The sequence below is a fragment of the Serinus canaria genome, chromosome 3, assembly GCF_022539315.1.
Source record: "Serinus canaria isolate serCan28SL12 chromosome 3, serCan2020, whole genome shotgun sequence".
NCBI lineage: Eukaryota > Metazoa > Chordata > Aves > Passeriformes > Fringillidae > Serinus > Serinus canaria.
Window position 1 is genome coordinate 82980625 of NC_066316.1, and position 18141 is coordinate 82998765.

Consider the following 18141-nt stretch of genomic DNA (forward strand, 5'->3'; position numbering starts at 1 on the left):
TTTACCTATTATAATTAAGAAACTATACTCATTAATCAAAGACCTGATAGATACAGACACAATACAGAATCAGACAGGAAGAAAGAAAACTCTCAGGCAACCATCAGTAAGTCCTACACAAATGAATGAATTTACACAAATAGGATGTCCATCCAGCTACAACTGCAACTACAACCCTTAAAAATGTTCCTTGCTTTCACTGATGAAGAATTAATCACCTACTTCCATACCATCCTGACTGTAGATACACAGTGTGTGAACCATACCCCTAATTACTGAGGAGTAAGTGGCCTGGTACCTCAATCTAAGTGCCAGTTAAGACAAATTCCTAGCCATGGTCTGTCTGCAATACAAGAGAATGAGAAATAAAGCTGTGAATCAGTTTATCTAGGTACCTTCCCAGGTAATCCCAGTAGCAAGAAATCTAGCTTCTGGGTCTTCTTTAGAAGAATTTGCCATAGACATTTTTTATTTAGTATAGGGGGTTTATTATGTATTTAGCATGACAGTGGCTAATTATGTCACTAAATCTGGTGAATCTTTCAACTGTCAACTCAGTTAATGCTACTAAATGGAAGGAAAAAGAAGGAGGAATGAGTGGCATTTTTCCCCAGGAAAAGCAAAAGTCACTGTCAAAGCTTAAGGCTCCAATTAATGTTCCAAGAGGAGCACAAATACATGAATATATACAAACAGACTGCTCCTCTTCAAAAGTATCTGACTGCAAGGCCTGAAAATAAGGTCTTCTGCTTCTTTGCAGAACTGGCAATATACAGCAACAAGCAACAATCACCATCCTGCTGGGAAGTGTAAAAGCACTGGACTACAGCTTTCAGCCTGCTTAACAGAGACTGCTGGGCAGCCCTTACACAGGCACAAATTCATCTCAGAACATAAGCTGCAGAGGGATCAGAAAGATGAGCAGAACCAGAGGGAGAGAGATCACTCAGCTATTTCCTACATTCTGTTTGCTTTTGTCTCCATGCCAGCCCTGCTGCAGTCACGCAAAATCTCCCAGCACGAGCGTATCTAACATGGGAACACCCGCAGGAAGGCTGGAACAGGAGACCAGGAGGCTCCCACTGGAACAGGACACCAGGAGGCTCCCACTGGAACAGGAGACCAGGAGGCTCCCACTGGAACAGGAGACCAGGAGGCTCCCACTGGAACAGGAGACCAGGAGGCTCCCGTGAGCCGCCGCGCCCGGCCCAGCGGACGCTCAGTCACACATGAAAAACGATACTCCAAACATCAACAAGTGGAAGGAAAAGAAGGATCCTGTTATGAAGATGTCCACTGCTATTCTCAGAGGGCTGGCTGGAACCCAAGAGATGCAACAGGCTCGCTGAAAAGAGCTCGCGAGGCTGAAAGAGGAATGTGTCAGGATGGAAAGGACTTCAGAAAGATGTGAAAGAATAAAGGACCTCACCTTTTACACAGCTTGGAAATGCTGCTCAAAATCCTTACCTCTCTGGGTCTAACAACAAAGCTGTTAGACCAACTAGGTCTTTTTTTAATTTCAGAAAAAGTGATTTAAAGATGGGATTTGTCACTACCACAATTAAGAAATGGGCTTAAAAGGCAACTTTTCTTTGTCTTTGCCTTTGTTCTAAGTAAATGAAACTGCTAAAATAAAGACCATATAGCAGTTTCGCCTAGCTATATGATCCCTTCTTCTCACAAGTATTTCACCATAAAGTAATTATATTTACTTCAGATTCTGAGGTTACTTTTTTAAATACTTGGTGAATTATAACATGCGAAATGGTCTGTTTTCAATTAAACTTCATAACAATCCTTTCAAAAACTGAGCCTATAAAAATTGCATCTTAAGCTAATTTCAACTTAAAAATAACACTTGAAAAAATATTCAGTGCAACAACAGAAAACAATTATAAAAATAAAGCAAAAAAACAAGAATATTTTTAGATTGTGGTTCTTTTCTATGTTAAGGTTACAAATATTTCAGCATACTTAATGTTTTGGCACCTACAGTGTTAAAAACACATACCTCATTTCAGAGCCTCGGAACGAAGTTAAGAACACAATACAATCTCTATGTAAGTGACATTTAAACCTGTAATTTTCATTTGCTTTCGAACAACTTAAATAAATCCACTATTGGAAAACTTCAGAAAACTATGGTACCAAAGCTCAGTTTTAAAAGAATGACATATTGCCTACAAACTTCAGAGTAGCTGTTTACATAACACATCTCTTCCTCCCCACTGTACTTTTCAACTAAACCATGTAGCAGGAAGGGTTTAAAAAAAAATCATTGAACTGCTTTGACAGAAAATTGGAATCCTGATGAAAGGGAAATTTATTTTGAGCTGCGCCTTTTCCAAGGGAAATGTCAACAACTTTAAAAAAAATTCAAACAAAAAAGACTTAGAGAGAGTAAACAAGAATTGAAAATGTCATCACGATGCCTTAGTAGGGGTGTAACTCACTTGGGGCTGGTGTCACTGCTCTCTGAGAAGCAGGCTCAGCATGGAGACTGACTCATGGCAAGTGTGGGACACCACAGTCAGACACTGTGCGATTCAAAAGCCAGAGTGCAACTGTGGTCTCCAAGCTTTATGATGTTCTGGAGTATCTCCCGATTCAAATATATAACAATTTCCAACTAAAATTTTCCAGCTTTTGATTTCTAGCACAGACTTTACTTCTGACCAAGCCTAAAATTTGTGTGGGCAAAAAAGCCAGCTATGAGACCAAATGCCACTCCTTGAGCTCTACAAGGACATGTCAGGCCAGGATGTGTCACTAAAGACATGGGATGAATACGGTTCACTCTGCTCACTGACTCATTTTAAACTGCTGTGCCTCAGGCAGAGATCAGAAATTTTGCTCACATGTGGTTTTATCAAACGAGAAGTAATACCCATCTAGGAAATCCGTGTGAATGACTTCCTAAAACGCATTTCTCAGATGAAAAAAAGCAATTAGACAAAACCAACAATTTTTTTCTGAGAAAACTTGCCCTTGTAAGCAAAATAACTTGTTGCCTAATTCTATCAACTCAGGATAAAGAGGAAGAAAAAGAAAAAAATGGGTTTCCTTTCCAGTTCTCATGACACAAACGGAGCAATATTTCAAACACCAGATGCAAAGTCGCAGAAATCTTTTTACTAGGAAGAACTCTTAAAAATCTAACATCTTTATTTTATGCATACAGACCTTTTCTCATAAACGTTACTGCTCTTGATCTAATATCCTCTCTCAGCTGCCTGGTTTTAGTCAAGTATTGCAAAATATAAACATTGGGAGCAAAATTGATCATATTCTGTTCACCACAGCCATAAGGCATCTTAATCAATGATGACAAACCGTTGATAGAAGGCCCCAGTAAATCACCTGAAAGATAAAATTAGGCCAAAATAAACTAAAGCTTACTGCAAATAAACGCATACATCATATATAAAGAGTATTATAATCTAAACTGGGAGAAAATGAGATATATTAGGAATGTTTCTACTAAACACCTCTAAGCAGACAGAAAAGATACTTCATCTACTAATCCACTTTATGCCCACTAATGCAGCTCTTTACAGACCTTTCCAATTACAGAGTAATTAAAGAGCTGCCATTTAAAAATGAAAAAGAAAAAACCCCAAACCAAACAAACAAAACCCTACATAACCAAATTCTATTTAATCCAGGAAAATGTTTCAGTAGTGGTATGTACTTGAAACTTCATTTATTTCTTCTCTCACCTACAGTTATCAAAGCCTAGGAGTCACAGTAAACAACAGTCAGTCAGGTTATAGGTATCATTCTGCAGACAGAGTAACTAGAACAGGATCTTCCTGACCAAAATGCAACTCTCTAATTCTGAAAATACCTACAATAAATGCCATATTGTCATAAATTAAATAAATTAAAGGAATAAAACACTCCATCCATAAGGTCTTGCTATGTTTAGCCTAATGCATGATGGTAAATTACAGTGACTTAATGATTCAAACTACTTATATTGCAGTTAAATAAAAATAATTGCCTTAATTAATTACCTAATGATAGAAACAGAGTAAGTTAATTCTTACCAACAGCAGTGACCTGCACTCTCTCACTGTCACTTACAACATCAGAAGGAAAAGTGAATTCCAAAGTTTTTGACACTGCTTGTCGTTTATTCCCAGTCAAATCCAAAAGGACTGTTTGAGAATATGTCTGTTCCAATCCTTCAGCCTATAAAGATAAAGACAGGGATTCTGAGTATCCTTCTGAAGATGATCTTGCTCTGAGCAGGAAGGTCATGCTACTCCCTTCCAACCTCAGCCATTCTTTGGTTCTGTAATCTTAAGCTTTTATTGCAAGATGAGATACACAAATGTCCACCACTGAAATGGAGCCTAACATGAATCAGACTTAGATATCCAAAGCTAGGCAACTCTTATCAGTGTCTGGTTTACAGAAAGTCTGGAGGCTAAAATTCCACCTGTAGCAAAGTACAGAAGTGGTAACCTAAAATAGATTAATAATAATTAATAAATAATCTGAATTAAAGGTAGATGTATGGCAAAATCGATTGCACTTATCCGAAACAGTCACCAGGTCCACTCTTCACAGGTTTTTAAATTAGCTGCAGCACCAGGGGTTCAGTGAAACACAAACAGCTTTCACCTTGCTTTCAAGAAGCATTGGACAAACTATCTGTAGTAGAACATATCTATGGGTTCATTCCTGGAAGGGGATCTAAAGAATTTTAAAGGACTTTTAAAAAATTATTTTATAAGAAGTGTTTTCTACTTAAAGCCACCTGACCCCAAACCAGCCACACAGAGCAAGAGGCAAACAAGTACACTGATTTGCCTTTTTGCTGCACTGTGGAGCCTGTTTTTGGGAACAATTTACTTCAGGAACAAGGCAAGCAGCAGACTGTTTACCTTGACTATTACTTTCTGGATAACAGCATCAGAAGCAGCCGATGATATTGCTGTCACTTTGATGGGAATCTCTCCCAGCTGTTTTGGCTTGATTGGGAATTGAACAGTTTTCCCATCTTCACTTGGTACAGATATAGATTGTTGATTTGTTGTAGCATTTATTTCATTGGATGTTAAAATAATTTCAAAAGCATCATTCATATCCAGGATCACAGTAACCTGTAAGCACAGTAACATTTGCAATATAAAGTGTTAATTTTGAAAAGGTGCTTTCATAAGCTGACACCTGTTTTGTGTGTAGAGAAATAGGTCTGCCCACTGAAGAAAATACACCAGTTCTCACAAAGAAAGACATAGTCTCCACCAGTGATGGAAATCCTGCAATATCTAGTAACATTCAAAGATAAAGAGATTGTTATGTTACCTCAGCTTCTTCTTTCAAATAATTAAAGATGTTCACTTCCAAAATGAACTGCTCTCCTCTGATGACGGAGTATGGAAGGTTCAGGAAAATGAAAAAAGGCTGAAAAACTTCTAGCTGCAAAACAAAATCAGTCATGAACCCTTACAACCAGAGACCAAAAAGAAAATTACAATACAAAGTGTCTTCCAATTACTTTTAAATTCAATGAGAGAGTTTAGTTGTACTCTACAGCTGACAACACATATTACTGCAGGGCTGAAACAGAAGGAGAAGATGCTTCTGGTCATTAGCACCTTTAGAGACACCACTCAGATGAGAGCTGCCAACAGCTTTGACAGGGCAGTCCCAACAGAGGCAAGTGAATTAGGACTACGAGAGTATCATCTGGCAAGTTTGGAAGCTGTACTCTGTCCTGAGATCTCATTAAGGTGACTGAATTTCTTTGAGTACACAAGAAATGGATCAATGTCAGTTGACCTATCTTCATGTCAATACACTAGTAACTAAATAACTGCCTCACCCAAACTTTGTAACTAAACAACACCTTACAATGTTGGGGTTTTTATTTAGTAAAATTAATCTTTGCATAAGTTCTGAAGTTATACTTCAAAAAATACATGCTATATTAATTAAAATATAAACTGCAGAACTAACACCTGCAAGCAGTTTCTTTTATCTGTGAACAGACCTGTGGAAGAAATCTTGCCTCTAAGAAGTCAATGGTTAGGTCTCATCAGGCTGAATGGGATCAAAATTTCACTGTTTATGAACATCTGTACAATAAGAATGGCTGTGACATCCTATCCCTTATTATCAAAATGTCAACTAAAAAGTATTTTAATTCAGTTTGCATTTAAAAACATCTTCCAAGTGTTTAGTTTCAGAAACAAAAATCCCTCAGCTTTCTTTTTCTAGCTAGCAAATATTCTAATGTTTTCTCTAAAAAAAAAAAGTTGTTTGCTAAAGCTTTCAGCATCATAAACTTCTTTAGATATTAAACATTAGAGAAGTTTGATAGAGACTTTTTGGTTAGTTCATAGTAAACGTTTTCCCTACGTATTTATTTCCTTTGTCTTTTTTGTTTTACTTTTCGTTAAAACTGAAGTTTTACACTCAGGAATATGCCAATATATTACAAAAATACAACTGAGTAAAATTACTGACACTCTGTGTAGGAGAAGTCAAAATGAAACCATGATGCAAAGCAGTACATGACAAAAAGCACGCAGATGCCATTTATTTCCCCCATTACATTTTTCATGTCTTTCTTTCACTTGCCTCTCTGTATGGTACTGATTAACATGTTTCAGCCATATGGAACTCTGAGCACAACCTAAATGTCCCAACAATAGTGAAGTACTGAACAGTGCATGGGGGTGATTATAGCTAAATTATTATCTCAACATCTGTTCTACCTGGAGCCTTCTCACATTTGAGGATGGGAGGCCAAGTGTGTATTTCCTTACAGTTTTAATCACAAAACTATTCCTCTTTCTGTCCCATCTCTGCCAAGCCAAGTGAAAGAAACAAGAATCAAGATTCCAGTCTCAAAGGAGCCTTAGCCACAAAATCCAGATTGGGCTCCAAATTCTGTAGTGGAGTTCAGATCAGGATGTTCAAAGCACAAGCTCTGTGTCTGGTATAGCAGCCAACTGTGAAATCTGGACCTAGATCTCAGCTTGGATCTCAAAAATTGCCCCTCCCCAAGAATTGAGGGCATGAGAACTTAAATGGGTAAATTGGCTGTTCTTCAGGCTATGCTTACACTAGACCAAGAATCAGGATGGAAATCTACAGCCCACTACCATAGTCTCAACCTTTCTAAACTCAGGTATGGAACTGGAGTTGTCTTTGATAGGAACATAGTTTCTCTAGGATCTTTACATGATGAATGGACAGATTATTCTGTGTATGTAAAATACAAGCTAAATGAGACTTCAAGAATTAATTCCTATTTTAAACAGGCTAAACAACTCTCTAAGTAGTGGTTCCCTTGAATACAGAGTGATCCTAGGACAACTTCACTTGTACACTGGGGACCTCAGGGTAGAGATCTAACCTGAGGGCTGCTGAATTTAGCTTAAATTGCTAAATTCCTCAAACACTTGGAAGCAAGAAAAGAGCCTCAGGACACAGGAATTTGGGAGCAACAAGACTGTCAGTCATCCCATCCTAGCTCTCAGTCCACTCTGCTCCCCGAGCTAAGTCATCCAAAACTTAGCATCTATCACAGAATGGTTGTGTTGGGAGGGACCTCTGGATGACATCTAGTCCAAGTCCCTGGCAAGTTTACCCAGAGCAGGTTGTACCTGTGTTTACTCTAGGACTGCTTTTGACAGATCAATTTAGCCTTAAATCAACCCTCCCGCTCTCCCTCGTGGGGTAAGCATGAGCCATAAGTGTTACAGAGCAGCAGACAAATGTCTCTCACATCCCAGACACCTCTGCCCTGTGCACACCTCACTGCATGAATAGACTGCTCATAGACTCATAGACTGCTCTCTGGGCAGAGCCAAGAAAACATGGAAGAGTGCTCCCAAAGAGTCATTCCACCTTCCTACATACAAAGATTCTGAGACAGGCACATCCTGGAAGTACTCTAACAAAAATAAACTCTCCAACAGAAACAGGCATCCAAAAATCTGTGTGGAGTCTTAGATATTCATATGAGCAGGAAGGGAAGGCAGATAAAGTATCACATATGTCTTCATTGATGTTTTCTCTACAGTTTGAGCACACATGGGCTCTCAATCTCTTCATTGGTACAAGGAGATGCTGCTGTTAGAACCAAATCAGAGAGTCCAGCAGGAGCCTGCAGTGCAAGCAGCCCTAAAGGAGAGCTCTCTAGTGAGAAGGTACCTCCACTGGAGCAGCCGTCACTCCGAGCCCGCCGCTTTCAGAGACCACAAAAGCACTGGCTACCCAGGATGTGATGGTGTCAGGTACAATGGCATCCATCGTGGTTTCTGGGTCAGATCTGATGGCAGAAGGGGAGAGCAGACTTTCTAAACCATCCATTTACAGACATCATTAAGTGGGCACATATATTTAAAATAAATTCCTGGACAGAAAAGCTGTTCATTATCCATTTTTCCTTTTCTAACCATTTAGAAATACTGTGATGGTTTCAAAATTATTTTAAAAATTTAAATTATTTTAAATTACATTAATTGAAGGTAATTACACTGGATCACATTACATGGACACATTAAAAGGACATTTTTACAGGTCCTCTAAAACAATCCCAGGTGATATTACTTCCTGATCTTCTCAGTTGTAAAAGAACACAAGATTTGTGCTTCACGGTGCAGGTCAGATTTCACCATCACTTGGTAGTTTGATCTATTCACTGGATTAGGTGCAGATAGCAAGAGATTTCCCTTTCTGGGCTAATCACCATCTTTTTAGGTACTGTAGAGGAAAAGGCTAGGTCTCCCTACCCATTATCTCCCCATTTGTAAATGTAAGAGTTTACTTCTTTTGTCTCCAGGTCTTTTATCTAGTTTCTATTGAAACTCCTAGGCCTTCAGTCAGGCATAGTCCTCTCTTGAGCAGTTGTAGAACTCATTTTTTCAATCTCCGATCTCACTTGTGGCCTCTAGGTGGTAGTAGAATATAAATCTACATTTCTAAGCAGTGTTCTTCAGCACCGGTGCAGAATGCTACTGAAACCTACCAAAAGAAAAAAAAAAAAAGGCAAGCACAAATTGATTTCCTTTTGCTTCTAACATACCTTGTTTTAGTGTCGATCCAAAGCCAAGTCTCTGGAAAATGTGTCCTCACATAGAGATTGCTGAAATCTGGAGGTCCATTTTTAGATACCGGCATATCATCACCGAAACCATCCTCTATAGGTATCATTCCACCATCTGCAAAATAAAAAATACTGTCCTACTCCAAATATCTACCTTTAGAAAGCTCAAATAAATACAGTTAAGAAAAGTCAAATTAACATATTGTTTGGAGTCTAATCTATAGCTTTGTTACATATAAGACTACTTTGGGACACTAGGATATTTTTTATTTTAAGACTAAAAAAAATTACACACAAATTTCTACATCGCCTCTGTGGAGTTGGATGAAACTGCTGTAATTTGGCTACACATGACAAACCACTGTAATATACATCAACTCCACTCATCCTCAGGCTTTTAGGGGTAATGTCACTACAGTAGAAAAGGAAAAGTTCTGAAACGCCGATTGTATGAATTTTGTATGACTTGAACCTTTGAAATGCTAATGATTTTCAAGGCTGGATGCAACCTGTATGCAGCACAGTAAGAAGACATAACAGGGACCCTATCCCATGAACCTCCTTCCCAATCAGTAAATTAGATTTGGCTTCATTTGTTGTATTACTTACAAAGAAAATGTTCCTTATCCTCCTCAAGAACTGCATCAGTTGATACCCAAAGGCTGCATTTCTGGATAAAATTTACACAGTATATCTCAATACAGGACATTCAGGACATCAACAGTGCTTATCTATTTTCTTTTTATCTTCTTTCTTTTTAGGTAAATAAAGTCATAAAGAAAGCATAAAACTAAAGCAAATAATATACAGTAACCTAAAAAACTGTGATGACATGAATCTGAATATTGCCATAATGACTGAAAACTTTACAAAGTGAAGACTATATCAAGCATAAAGCAACCTGTATTTATGGAGGAATAAATAAACATAAATAAGGAGGAATAAATATATGCCTTGGCATTCAGAGTATTACATATTGACAAGATTCACAATTTGAAACTCATATAAGCCATGAAAACATTACATTGTCTATAGTTGCAAAAGTTAGAGAGTTCACTTTTTTGTAGCAAGTGACATTCAAATCACTAAGCAGTAAAAAAACCCAACAGTTTGGCATCATGAAAAAAACCCAGTACCTGAAATACACCAAAAGAACCTCTGACCAAGGGGAAATACTGCACTGTGCTGTATAAATTGAGCTCATGGAGTACCTAAGAAAAAAAAAAAAACAAAATCATCCACAGACTGAATGCCAACTCACATTTTAAGAACTTTCACTGTTGCTAATTCATATAGCTGCACCACAAGCTGTAAGTTGCTTATCTGTCATGCCAGAAAGAAAATAATCTGGGACAAGATGAAGGAGGTTAGGTTGTATTGGTTTCATGATTAATGGAACAGTGACCAAGACTGTATATAAGCCTGGAATAAAGCTTACAGCGCATTGATATTTTATGGTACTTAGGCTATGTCCTTTGAGCACCTTAGGAATGATATATACTGTAAGCTCTTTCAAACTGTAAATGCAGTAGAGCTTCTTCAAGCATAGGTAATTTAAACACATGAATAATTTATTCTGCCCTCCCAGGAAAAAAAAATCTTTATTTTATATTATTAATTTTAAATAGCACAAACAACAAATCATTGGCTTTTTTTCCTGACATTGTCTTTTCTGAAAGAAGAAACTGCCAAGTGAAGAACAATGGAGTATTGATTGGAACTGGAAATGCTGTGCCCATTATCTTTTAAGCTTTACAGTCTCTGGCACTCATGTGACTTGCAAAAGTAAAAAAAATTGCATAATTACAGGCTAAAAACCATGCTCAAAGAACATTACTTGTTCAGCATACAGTCTGTAACATTTCCACAAACACACACTTTTCATACACACAATAATGACAACCTCCTTTTCCCATATACTCACAGATTCTTCTGTAATGTCACTACTTTCTCCCAGAAGCTTTGCACTTTTGTCAACAACTGAAATTCCAATTACTGATCCTGGCTCTGTTGTACTGATTTTAAGGGAGACTTTCTCAGATGGCTTGGCCTTATCTTTGCTCCAAGAGATTTTAATCTAGAAAAAAATCAAACACAGCACTGATTTGATTTCTACAGTGATATTTACAGCCGTTAAAAACTCCCAGGAAGGAGTTTTTTTAGATTATTTGGCCGTAATTAAGACCCTGGATTTGTTTTTCCTAGAACCTCTGGGACACTGGGGACCTCTGAGAGTCTTTTTCCTAGGACTTTTGGTAACTTGGATAACTTATGAGGCAAATTGAGACATTTTTCATGCAGCAGGACAAACAGGCTCCCTAATGATTACTGGTTATAAGCGTTAAAGTCTCCAGAGCAGAGAAAGAATTTGAACCCATCCAGCCTTTGGATGGTCTCACTTATAAAGAGTTATAGGGAGGCTTTTATTTGCACAAAGGGCCAAATCTCGTCCTGGTAAGCAAGCTGGAAAAATCAATTCAGTGATGAAACTGAAATTCCCCAGAGTTCTTCAAACTTTTTTCAGTTAAAGTATGGACAGTCACATGAAACACAAACACTGGTGACAATGTGACCACTGCCTGGCTAGAACAAGGTCTTTATAAAATTTTACAATTATGTAGAAGTTAATATGCTTATGCTACCTTGTCACCATATGGCCAGAGTAACCTTTGGCTCAGTAATTGAGCAAACCACCAAAAACACAAGGAGATGCTGGGCATCTGTTTATGTGGAAAACACAGCACCAATAGAAAGGAGTTTCAAATATGCAAAAACTGGACCATAATTGTACTGGTATCATCAAAAGTCTTTCCAAACACTTGCACAAACTTCAGGTTAGATCCTCAATGAAAATTTTTTGCATTTACAATGCTATGATCTAAAAGAAAATTTTTTATGCTACCACAAAGCACCTCAACAAAACCATGGTCTCAGACTCAAGTTCTATACAATTACCTTGTCATCCAAAGCAGGCTGGATGGGAACAGTGAGAGCATCATTTACAACCACTCCAAGCTCATCTACATAGAACACAAGTATGGATATCAAAGGAGCCCAGGAATTTTCTGCTGTTAAAGTGAATTTTTTTGTAGACTTTGTGCCAAAAGCCATAATTTGTTCCTTAGATAATACCTGAAAGAAAAAAAAATCAAACTCTCAGACTGTGGGTATCTCAATATATCATCAGCAGGTTTTACAAGTAGCTGCTAAAGAATAGACACATAGCTGTGATTCTTTTTTTTTTTTTTTTTTTAATTAATTGGTAGACCAGTTCTGTGAAAATGGGCACGGTATCTGATGTAATACTTAAAAATTAGATTTTTTTCCCCCGTGTTTTAATTCCTGTATCATTATGGACAAGTAAAGAACTACACCAAGTGCACACATATGGTATGAGAACATAAATATACAACAGTAATAGGGTTGGCTCATGTGGGTTATCTGTAACAGCATTTGAGTTTGGATCAGGCACAAAGTTTTAACAGCAAACCTCCAGAACAACCCTACTTAGGACACTTGGTTTGCCTCACAGAGAGTGTGAACTGGGGTCCAGTGATGTGCTCCAGTTAAAAGCAGCCATTGGTTTCAACAGATCAGATTAGAGCTAGTCTGAAGCTATCCCTAATACCTGGATTTCAATTTTTTCACTCTAAATTTGTTCCTACTGGATCATTCACTTACTAATGAAGACAGAGAGATGAAGGGCAGTTCCCTGCCTTTGGTTGCATGGACCTGATCTATTTCAAACCTTCTAGAGAGTGTTTCTACTTTGGAAAATACATATGAATGCCCAAATTTTATTTCGTTTTCCTAATTCAGTTTACTGTTAAAGTCTGTGGGAAAAAAAAGAATCCTAGCTACCATGGTCACCAAGATGCAGACTGTGAAAAAGACAGGCATGTGTTAAAGACAGGATGGGAAACTTACAATAGCATATATAACAAATCTTTCTCATCCTTCAAGATACAGTAGAGCAGCTGAGCAATTAAGCCACTACCCAAGACACTTATTTTAAAATGCTTCCTATGAATCTCCCTTGTTAACACCACCCCTCTGTCCACTCAACCATCTGTTTCCTCAGCAAGCAGCTCTTCCCCCCTGTACCCACAGGCTCCTGACACTCCTGAATCTGCAGACAGGATCCTCCAGGCCCCTGCTTCCACCTGCACCTGCAGGACCTGCTAACAAAGCCACAGTTTGGGCTGCTCCTGAGACATCCTTGTCCCTTCTGCCATTGCAGATGCTCTGCACAGTCAGAAACAGTATTGCTCTCACAGCTGTGCCTTGTCTCACCTCTGCTGTCAGAGATAACCCAACACCCAGGACAGAGAAGTATTTCCTTACAGTGCCAGGGGCATTCCTCCTAGGTAGAATAAAAGGGCTCTCTTTCCAAAAGGACCCTCCTAGGGGAAAGGAAGTTTCTGGGCCTTCTCTTCCACAAAGCACAATTAAAAAATGCTGAATCTCAAATGTTTAATCACATTCCACTCACTGGAGTATTTCTCAAGTTGGTAAAGGTCACCTTGGATTGTGCCCGTATGTAAAGCCTGTAACTCACCAGATAGTGATACTCTCTCACTGGCTTGTTGCTTGCAATGCTCAGCTCAAAAGGCTTCCCAGCCTAGGAAAAGCACACCATTCATATGAATGAGTATGGAAAAACCATAAGTAACTAGGCTTTCATTGAGGCAAGTTTTGTCTCAGATTGTACCTTTATATCCTGGCTCTTTGTTTTAACCTGGAGATAAGTCTGACTGGGGGAGCTGAACACATCATAAACACCAATGTCAGTCTTACTGCTGAGGAACTCTGCCTGCAAGAGAGTGAAAAACAACCTCTCAACAAAACAGCAAAATCTGTGGTGTTCATTTATGTGGTACAGCTTACAAGAGCATGGCAGCCTTAGCAAAAGTTCACTTTATGCTTCGGGTATCTGGGTTTTTTTCTTCTGATATCATGGTGCAATTATTAAATCCCATCTCCCACTTTCTTTCCAGCTGTAACATGAAGTAACAAAAATAACAATAGCAGGACAGCATCACTGATCCCAGCCCAAGCAATTCAGTGTGTCAATGCTCCAAAACAACATGCTACAAAGCAGTACCTGAACTCTCAGAGTTTTTGTGTCAGATAGGATTGGAAATTCAACATCAATTACTCCATTTTCTGGAACTGTGAAGTTCAGGATATGGACTGTCAGATTTCTCTCCTCTGTTGCCTCATTTTCCAGGTGAGAAAGTGAAGAGTGATGGAAAAGCAGGTCTGACTCTTGTGCAGTGATTGTTACAAGATTCTGCCTCTCTTCAGCTGTCAGCTGGTTGCTATCAGAACGTGACACCTTTACCTAAACAAAAAGGAAGGAAACACTTATCAAACCCATCAAACAGGGTAAAGCTAAAATGCACCACACATAGTATGTAACAATATATTTGCACTCACATCATATAAAAAAGAATTATGTATCCTCAGATTTCTCACACATCAATAGCTTTATTTCTATTCCCTAGTAAGCACTGCAAGTAGGCAAGTCAGGCAAGAACAAAATTATTCATAACTCCAGGGAATAAAAAAAGAGTAAAAGCAAAGTGGATGGAACTGAAAGGAGACATGTTGCATTTCAGCTCTCCCAATTACCCTTCTAGTTGAAAATGTTTGTGTCTCAAATAAACTATACATATCCTACCTACAGTCTGAATTTTATCACTTGCATCTCACCATCACAAGAAAGAGCAACCTAACATTTACATTCCCCATAATGTGGGAAAATGAGTCAGATGAGCAGAGACGGCGCTGAGTTGGATGTTTTTATAAATTCATCAAATGAGCTGAAGACTGAAACCAGGCTCAAAACTGACAGTGTGCTTCTTCACTCCATTATACATCAATCAGCACTGCAACCTAAAGCCTTCATGCCCACATTCAAGCAGATTTTCATCCAGTAAAAGCATTCTTTTTCTGCATTATACACTACAAAAAAATTGACTTTTATTTTTAAAAGCGCTGAACTAATAATTCCTTCTTCTTTTTCAGCCCCTAGATGTCACTGCACTACCACTCCTCCTCAGCCACTATTTCCCTGTTCTCTCTCTGAAGAGTGTATACTCTTCATGTAAGATCTCCACTTTTTACTAACAGCAGCAGCTGTTCATTCACACTTCTTTGGCAGCACAACTGAAACCTTCCTGTCTGCCAGCTGCAAGAATTGCCAGAAGCTTCAGCTATCTCTCAGTCAGCTCATCTTTGGAAGAGGACTAAAAAACAGGATGATTTAAATTGGAATGCTGGCAAAGAAAATGAAAAGCACAAAGAGCAAAAGCCCAAACGATCAGGTTAGCATAAAGCTACATCTTGAGCCAATTCTCTCTGGAAGATTACATTCAGCCTCAATCACTGCTATTTAGGTCACATTTCTATATACTAAAGGCTCAAGAATTGTAAAATTCACTCCCCTTTTCAAGCAAAATGCAGTGATGCGATATGCAACCTCTGCAAAATGTAGAAATGCTGAATGCAGATGAGGGACAGAATGAAGAACATAAAATATTTCTAGGAGTGGACAGCAGCTGGCATGAAAAAGACAGGGCAGAAGGCAGAAACAACACTTCTGCTGAAAAGCAATGTGGTTTGATGAGTTTTAATTGAAATACATACAAGCTGTTTAAATATACAAATTCACTATATAAAGTATATAAAGTATATGTGTGTGTATGTATAGATACATATATTTAGTTAGTCAGTTAGATATACAAATCTATACTATAAAGAGGTTTGAAACTTATTAACTAATCTGTTGTTTCGAAGCACAGTCAAAAAAACCAGCTAGGGAAGATTTCTCTTCCATAAGAATGCTGATAAACTATCCACAAATATATTCTGCCAAGATTACAGCATTCCCTGCCACTTTACCTTTTCTAGAGCAAATGCCTCCAAGTTTAGTATTTGCTGATATGTATTGTGAAAAAAAGAGAGAATTTGAAAACAATTCTGTAAATTACACTTAAAAATCCAAGGCAAACTTTGCTATCTAAGCATAGAGGAGAAGTCAAATTTGTTTATCCACAGAAGATAATCAAACAAAAGAACTTACAGTAGCTATGAAGTTCAGAGAAGGCTTTATAACTCTAGTGTAGTCCAGAAATTCAATAAAATAGTCACTTTGCTTTGGAAATATGATGGTACTTGAATTTTGGGAGATTCCTGTTGAATAATTGTATGTGTTTAGACAGCATGCATTGAACACACATATTACTTTAGCAACAATACAAGTTACTGCCCATGACTTTGAAATAATTCTATCATATTTTTCACCATTTCCACTCTTATCATTCTTCATCCTTCTAGCAGAGGATCAGTACAAAGGTGGTATATAGATTGGTACTGCCTGCCACAATGCAATATAAGATATACCACACAGGGCTCCACTCACACAGACTGTGTCAGAATGACACAAGGAAGAAACTTATTAAATCCCAAATCAGCCAGCTTCACCTTGCCAGGGTTTCTACAGAAAGTCTGTAATGAAACTGGGACAGGCATACATTTGGTACATATGACTTTTTTTCTAATGTGCAAGGTGCAGTGGAACATGAACTCAGAAAAAACCCTCAGTTTGCAAATCAGTCCACCTAGAAGAGGCTGGACTGTGGACAAGCTAGGACCAGGGAACCCTTTCTACTAATGTGGCTTACAAATACACAACATCAGGTAAGTCTATGATTAAAGTTAAGTTTGTAAAATTCAGGCTAATGCTAGCAATTCTTTATGCCTGCTCTTCTCATCAAAAATGATCAGTCACTGACTTTAAGCTCCTTTCAGAAGGTGTTTCTTGATTATTTAATAAATAATTTAGCATAGAACTTTATTCTACTGAGTTAACAGCTGGTTAAACTATTAAATTTCCAGGCAAGCAACATTCAGATAACATATTTGAATGAGGATGCTTTGTGCTGACATCAGTCCATGATACTTTTGCAGAGCTCCAACCTCTTCCACAGAGCAGTAAGGCACTCTGGACTTCTGCCAGAAGAGCTCCCACAGCACAGCACCCACCTGTGAGCGACTCCGTCACCACCGCGATCATTTCTATCGGCTCCGTGTAATCGCTGTCACCTTGGTGCCACGACTGCTCGGCATGCAAGCTCTGCAACATCAGCTTGTTACAGGTGACATTCACAGATCCATTTATCTGCAACGTAGGCAAAAATAACTGCTGAGACAGAGAAGCCAAGGACACCTTTCTGTCTGCTGTAGCTTATTCCTGGTTAAGTCCTCTAGCTCTCTCCACACTCCATATTTGGAGTGTGAACACCAGAAAATTATGAACACTGGCCCTTTATTTTTTTGCTGTCAGCAACCATTTCTATTAAATCCAGTAGAAGATCACTACTTTTTTAGAGGCAACAAGGCTTTATGTAAAAATGTTACCTTTTGTCCTTAATTTCTAGAATTATCCACCTCTACATGGCTAGCACAGTGGTACCTAAGCTTTACAGGAAAATACAATGAGCAAGTTCCTGCCTGAGGAGAGGGGTACACCCTATTCAGCATCTGAGCTCAGAGTTTCTGTAGACTAAGTGCTGCTGAAGGCAGTGAAGTCAGACAGCGGCTGAAGTCAGCAAACAGAAATTTACATCCACTTAATGTAGCAAAAATTTAAGCTTTTTTAACAGTCTACATCTTAAAAGTAAAATGTCTGATTTTGCAAAGAGAGTGCAATAAATCTATCACCTCTTTTAAGCCTTCAGATTGAAACTGTGTGTCTTTTTAAATTTCATGCTTGAGGTTATAATTAGAGCAGTAGCTCAAATGTAATTGCTGGCAATTAGTAGGCAAAATGCTATGGTTTCTACCATGCTAGAGCTCCTCCCAGACAACTGGAGTGTTCTCCTCCAGCCTTGTGACACAGAGCTCAGTGTGCAGGGGCAGATATAGGGCCAAGGAGCATTCCTGAGCACGGGTCCTCCAGCACCTATGCAGCTCCTGGAAAATCTTTCTACCAGGGTCAGTTGGCACACTCCAAAATAACCTCCAGGCAGAAGTAAAAGGAGCACAGGTGCCAAGTATCATTCCCA

General features: G+C 38.5%; 1 protein-coding gene across 1 annotated transcript in view; it reads right to left on the reverse strand.

Annotated features, from left to right (window-relative positions):
• CD109 (CD109 molecule) overlaps positions 1–18141 on the reverse strand; it is a 71958-nt gene that overhangs the window by 25280 nt on the left and 28537 nt on the right. The window contains exons 9-23 of the mRNA XM_030235577.2: positions 17120–17255; positions 16158–16267; positions 14175–14414; positions 13782–13883; positions 13629–13691; positions 12026–12202; positions 10995–11147; positions 10207–10281; positions 9680–9740; positions 9050–9185; positions 8176–8293; positions 5317–5430; positions 4893–5111; positions 4050–4194; positions 3184–3360 (exon numbers count right to left, since the gene is read on the reverse strand). Coding sequence (XP_030091437.2) covers positions 3184–3360; positions 4050–4194; positions 4893–5111; positions 5317–5430; positions 8176–8293; positions 9050–9185; positions 9680–9740; positions 10207–10281; positions 10995–11147; positions 12026–12202; positions 13629–13691; positions 13782–13883; positions 14175–14414; positions 16158–16267; positions 17120–17255 — 2026 coding nt within the window. The remainder of the gene's footprint in view (positions 1–3183; positions 3361–4049; positions 4195–4892; positions 5112–5316; positions 5431–8175; positions 8294–9049; positions 9186–9679; positions 9741–10206; positions 10282–10994; positions 11148–12025; positions 12203–13628; positions 13692–13781; positions 13884–14174; positions 14415–16157; positions 16268–17119; positions 17256–18141) is intronic.